General features: G+C 26.4%; 1 protein-coding gene across 1 annotated transcript in view; it reads left to right on the plus strand.

Moving 5' to 3' along the window:
- LOC107446762 (vacuolar protein sorting-associated protein light) overlaps positions 1-5,726 on the plus strand; it is a 35,887-nt gene extending 30,161 nt beyond the window's left edge. Inside the window, exons 20-23 of the mRNA XM_043049427.2 lie at positions 216-315; positions 1,429-1,473; positions 4,096-4,172; positions 5,653-5,726. Of these exons, the coding sequence (XP_042905361.1) occupies positions 216-315; positions 1,429-1,473; positions 4,096-4,172; positions 5,653-5,712 (282 nt within the window). The 3' untranslated portion in view covers positions 5,713-5,726. The remainder of the gene's footprint in view (positions 1-215; positions 316-1,428; positions 1,474-4,095; positions 4,173-5,652) is intronic.
- The last annotated feature ends 274 nt before the right edge of the window (positions 5,727-6,000 follow it).

The following is a 6,000-nucleotide window of genomic DNA, read 5'->3' on the forward strand; positions in this document are numbered from 1 at the left end:
TCTTTTTTATGGAAAAACTGTTTTTAGTCGAACAATTTTATAGGAAATTGCAATTGCAAAATAAAATCAATTACCCTTGTTTGTAAAAAAGGTAAAAGAAGATAACAATTAAAACTTTTAAAACAACTTCTTTTTGTTTTGTTAACATAAAATTACTTTAACCACCATTTCAACAATATATTCTAACCTGATGAATTTCTTAATTGTTTCACTAGATATCTCTTAGAGAAGGATGTAAAAAAATTTTAGTTTCTGATTGCTACAGTTTACTTGAAAAGCTTAACAAACTGCAGAAAAGAGGAATATTAATCGGAGGTAAGCAATCCTAGAATTTGTTTACTATAATTTAGACATTTTGAGCATTAGTCATGTTTATTTATATCTTTTATTAAAACTTCTTGGTTGATGTATAAAAATATTATTATATAAATATAGTATAATTATATAAATATAGTATGTAATAATGTTATGTAATATATCTGAAAGAGTTTTAATGTATTTCATTTATAATCAATATTGCCATATTAGTATGTTAAAATGCTAGTTAGCTCTTCTTGTCATAAAAGGAGCTAAATATTATTTTCAAAAGATGAAAATTGTTTCATTATATCCCTGTCAATGAAAAGTTAATTAATCATTTATGATTCTAATGTGGTGTTATATTTCAAACCAAAAAGTTTCAAAATCTAAGTTTAAAATTAATTTTAGAAATAAGATAAGCGTAGCTTAGCAACATTTGTATAAGCATTTTTATATAAGCATTATTTGTATAAGCATTTGTATTTAGCAACAATTATATAAAGTTTGTAGGTATTTTAATATTGTAATTGTATTTTTGTATCTTATTTATTTTGATAAATAATAGGCTTACATGATTATCGACTTGTTAAACTCGTTGAGCCTTCCACTTTTAGCTGCTGGTTTTCCTACAACAAAAAATTAGTTTTCATCTTGCTTTTCAATGTAGTTTTTCCTAAGGGCTCAATGATTGAAATATTAAATATCCCATTTTGTTATTTATGTGTTTCTGTGGAAAAAATAGGTATAAAATTCCTAAAACTGTCATAAACAAGTACATTGTAACTCTTTTGGAATGTAAATGCAGTATTTAAATATTTTATACTGCCTTGCTTTTTGCTTTAAATATTATTTTTATTTGCATAATTACTATTGTAATCTACAAATGTAAAATTTTTATTTCATTTTTATTGTTAATGATACGAAACTGCTTTAAAACTACTGATATAGATTTTTGCAAACATAAATTTAAAACAAAAATAATAACTTGTCATATTGCTTAGTATTTTAGTTGATATGCGAGTCTAGAAATCATTGTAATGATTTTATTAAATAAATAAATTTAGGATAATAATTATCATTTCTTGCTATGCTAGATTTCATATTTGACGTATTTAAATATATTTTTAGAGGATCAAATATGCCCTTTGTGTGAAAGAAAGCTGCATACAAATGGTAAGAAATTTTCAATATCAATTATTAAGTGTTTTTAAATTCTGTATTTATGTATTAAAAAAAAGCTCATAGTAAAAAAATATAACAAGCATGCCATGCAAATGTTATTGATATATGTGATTATGTTTTTTACAAATATAAGTTCTATTTTCCACAAGCAATTTAAGCTTACCTTTTTTTTATTCTGCAGATTTTAACTCATTATTTTAATAAATATGGAACTTGGTACTTCAGATGATCTGAGATTTTCTTTTTAATTAACTTGTTTTCTTTATCTATCCTCTAATTTATTTTCAAGCAAGCTAACTTTCTTTCATTTGGGTCATTCTCACTGAAAAGGTATAAATAGACTAAAAAAATTTCATAAATTAAAGTAATTCATAATTATCATAATAATGATCAAGTTTTCTATTTTATTTTTTTACAAGATTTAAAATATTTTAAATTCTGTCTTGTCCACGGAGATGTAATAGTCAACGGAGGAGACATTTTATGTTATAAAATATAAAATGTCAATGAAGACTAATTCATTAATTATTGGGTACAACTGATATGAGTTTAACATTAATAAGTAAATAATAAAATATTTCATTATTAGAGATAGAGCTACTTCCGATTAATCATGCTGCTATGAAAGGAAACATGCATTTTTAACCTAGGTGTACAATTTTTTAAGTAACTCTTACTGAATATTAATAAATTAAAATGTAAAGACTATTGAAATAAAAATTCAGACTCCACATGAAAGTTGAGTGTTGAGGGTACTCTTTTATGAACATTTTATGCAAGTTAAACATACTGTCATCCAAATAACGTTTTTGTTTTTTCTCTTTTCTTCTTGTTATTGTTTCTTTTTTCCCTGGGCACAAACGGCTTGCTCTATCAATTTCTAGAAATTTAAGTACATTTAATCACGATTTTTCTGTTAAATCTTTTTCTGATACAGATTTTAAAGTTTCTTGCTCTTTTTTTTTTTAACTTTCTTCAAACAATATAGGGTTTTCTTTTAATTTCTGTCTAGCTTGTCTCATACTAAGTTTTTTCTGTTCCCTTCTCTTTTGCATTTGAACATTTGATTGCTTTCTTTTCTTAAATTTTGGTTTTGCAATTTTTTTCCTAAAATTTGAAGAGAAAAAAAATGTTAAACATCACAGAAATTATTTAGAAAAATTGCCAATATTTACTTCTCCGATAAGAAAAAGTTAAACTTAATTGATTTTCTTTAAAAATAGAAACAAATTAACACATTTGTTCCATTTTAAAAAATATCAATTAAAAGAAAATAGTTTTTTAATTATTAAAATTGTATTATGGTTATCTAACACATTGTCTCTTACATTGACTGTGTCTTCTCCTCCGTGGACTTGTTATGTCCACGGAGGAGACAAAAACTAGTTCTTGAATTTTTCTGATTTTTAATTTTAAAGTTACAAAAATGGGGCAGTTCTTTTTGTTAAATATACTATTTTTGCAATCTAAAATTCATCTATCAAAAATAAAATAATTTTCTCTTACCTTCTTTATGATGTCCACGGAGTATACGGTGAGAACTTTGCCAAACCCCAGTTGAACACAACAATCCAAAACTGACACCAAAGAGAACAAAAACAACTGATATTTAACATTAGAAAATGGAATGGTTACCCCTCCCAGCAGCTGTCTTATAGGGATTTCGCATATGCTGCCCTTTATTGCATATTTACAGAACTATATTAATTGTCCACGGAGGGAGACATCATTTTTGATGGACAAAGTTTACTAGTCATTTATTTTATAAAAATAATTTTTTTTTTTTTTTGAAAAAATATTAAGTAAAAAGTTACTATAAACATTTAATTAGTTAAAACTACAAAAATCATTAAAATAATATTTAAATTGTTTAACAGCCATTAAAAATTATTTTGTGTCACAGAGGTAGGGACGTCCACGGAGGGGATTTTGAAGTTATGTTTATTAAAAAATAAGAATGAAATATTAAATACATTTAGCAGAAATGCATATGATTGGTTAGTTAGAACTTTACGAAAAAGGATGAAGAAAAATATTAAGAAATTCGGTGTATTTCCTAATATTTATTACTAAGGGACTTAAAAAGTCACCTTTTTGTGAGAATGACTCATTTTATCCTTATCTCACCTTGGAAAAAAAGTTGATTGTTTTAGTACTCTTAAGCTGTATTAATTTATTGAGCATTAATGAATCATCCTGCATATTTTTTTTGTTATTATTATTATTATTAAGGTTACCCTTTCATGTAATTAATTAATGAATTTCTCTTTCTGAAATTATTTTAAATTTTTTATTTCATTTTATAATTACTATATTTCTATTACTTAATTTATGTAGTAAAAATTTTAATACTCAGTAGAAAATTAAAATTTGTTTAATTAATAATTTTTTTAAACTTAAATAAAGTTAAAAAAGATGCTGTTAATTTTTTAAAACTGTGACTATATTTTTTTTCTCGACTATATTCTCAATGTTACTCTTTTATGTAAGATAACAACTCTGTTTTCTGTATTGTGGTTTTTATAATACTTGCTAACTTAGTGCATTTACTTTATTTGCGTAACTCTCAGTTTCTGTAAAAAACTGTCCAAATTTACCTTTTTCTTTTTTCAGATGTAAGACTAGGAAGTGATATTATTGTTTTTAACTGTAAACATGCTTTTCATGAAGACTGTGTCCCTGTACAAACGGTATGTTAGATAAACTTTTTTTGTGCTTATTTTTTAAAAATCCTAATTTGAAAACATCCTACTCCTGAAATGTTAATAAGTTTAACTAACTATAATAGGAACTTTAAAATAAATGTAACATGCTTGTCTAAAATTGTGAGTCATTTGAAATAAATACAGTACAGAACCCGTTATCCGGAAATCGGAAAACCAAAAAACCGGAACGAAATTCGATGCATATTCCCACCATTTTCAAAAAAAAAACTTCTTTTTTTTTTCCTCATCATTTCTTTCTATTTTGAAAGATGTTTACCTTACCATCATTTTGGAAATAATCATTAGTGTATTACTTCGTCGTTTTTTCTACTTTTTAAGATTATTTCCTTTTTTCTTCTTTTTTTAGTTGGGTTTAACAATAAAAAAACTGCTTTTTGTAGCGATTCAGAAAACCGGTAAAATCAGTTATCCGGAATAGCGATGGTCCCGATCGTTCCGGATAATCGGTTCCCTACTGTATATCAAATGCAACATGATCTTTTCTGAATTTCCTGTTGAGATTTCATAATGTTCCATCAACTTTTAAAATGCTCCTCAGCATTTTAGTCTTTAAAAGATAGTTGTTATGTGTGTGCTCCTGTCAAACAATTATGAATACAATGATTACTCTTTGCATACTTTATTGAAATTTTTTTTTATTAATCACATACTATAGGTTTTTTTCTTTTTTTTTGTAGAAAAAAAGGTTTTAGTTTATTTATCACTATTAAATATTATTTTGAACATTCCTTAGTGATTATTTTTGCCTATTATATTCTGAAATTCTTATTTTCGAGTGTTCAAAATTAGTCTTTGCCTGTTTTTAATGTATTACAAGCTCATTAGTTATTGTTGTGACATTACATTAGTCCATTGCTTATCATTTTAGGCAATAGAAATTCATTTGTTACAATTTATTTTAACTAACTTTTAATTTATATAATCAAATAAATATAATTATATAAATTTATATAATATTATAATAAATATTTTATAATTATTATTTTATAATTAATATAATAATCTGCTTATTATAATATAATAAATATATTATCGACGCCCGGTGGCTGAGCGGTAGCTCTTCACGCTGTCGTGCCGCAGGTCCCTAGTTCGATCCTCGGGCATGGTTGACTCAGCCTTTCATCCCTTCAGTGGGTCGATAAATGAGTACCAAGCATGCTTGGAAACTAAACTCTGGGGGTTCCGCGCTCGGTTAACCACCAGACCAGAACATCTGCTCCTGCATCCCTCAGCCCAAGGTCAAGAAAACTGAGATGGGCACAGTAGGCCTTGGCCCTCTATGGGCTGCCGTGCCGCTGAGTTTAGTTTTAAATATGTTATAATAAATATTTTATATAATATTATAATAATTATTAATAAATTTATATAATTTAAATTATATAATTTAATTTATATAATAATTTTAATCTATATAATGATTCTAATTTGTATTTTATTTTGACAGGAAACTTGCAGTATTTGTAGCGCTCAGAAGCGTGGCGCCCCTGAACTAATGCCCGGTTAAAACTATTCTTCTNAATTATATAATAATTTAATTTATATAATCATTTTAATCTATATAATGATTCTAATTTTTATTTTATTTTGACAGGAAACTTGCAGTATTTGTAGCGCTCAGAAGCGTGGCGCCCCTGAACTAATGCCCGGTTAAAACTATTCTTCTTTGTCAGCGCAACAGCCACTTGCAGGCCTTGGCAGCCTCAACAGCTGACAAATGCCAGTGCCTCCTATCCATTTCAACTCCCTTCCAGTTTAGGTTAAAACTATTGCCATAAAATATATTTTGAATTCC

This window comes from Parasteatoda tepidariorum, chromosome 10 (genome assembly GCF_043381705.1).
Source record: "Parasteatoda tepidariorum isolate YZ-2023 chromosome 10, CAS_Ptep_4.0, whole genome shotgun sequence".
Taxonomy (NCBI): domain Eukaryota; kingdom Metazoa; phylum Arthropoda; class Arachnida; order Araneae; family Theridiidae; genus Parasteatoda; species Parasteatoda tepidariorum.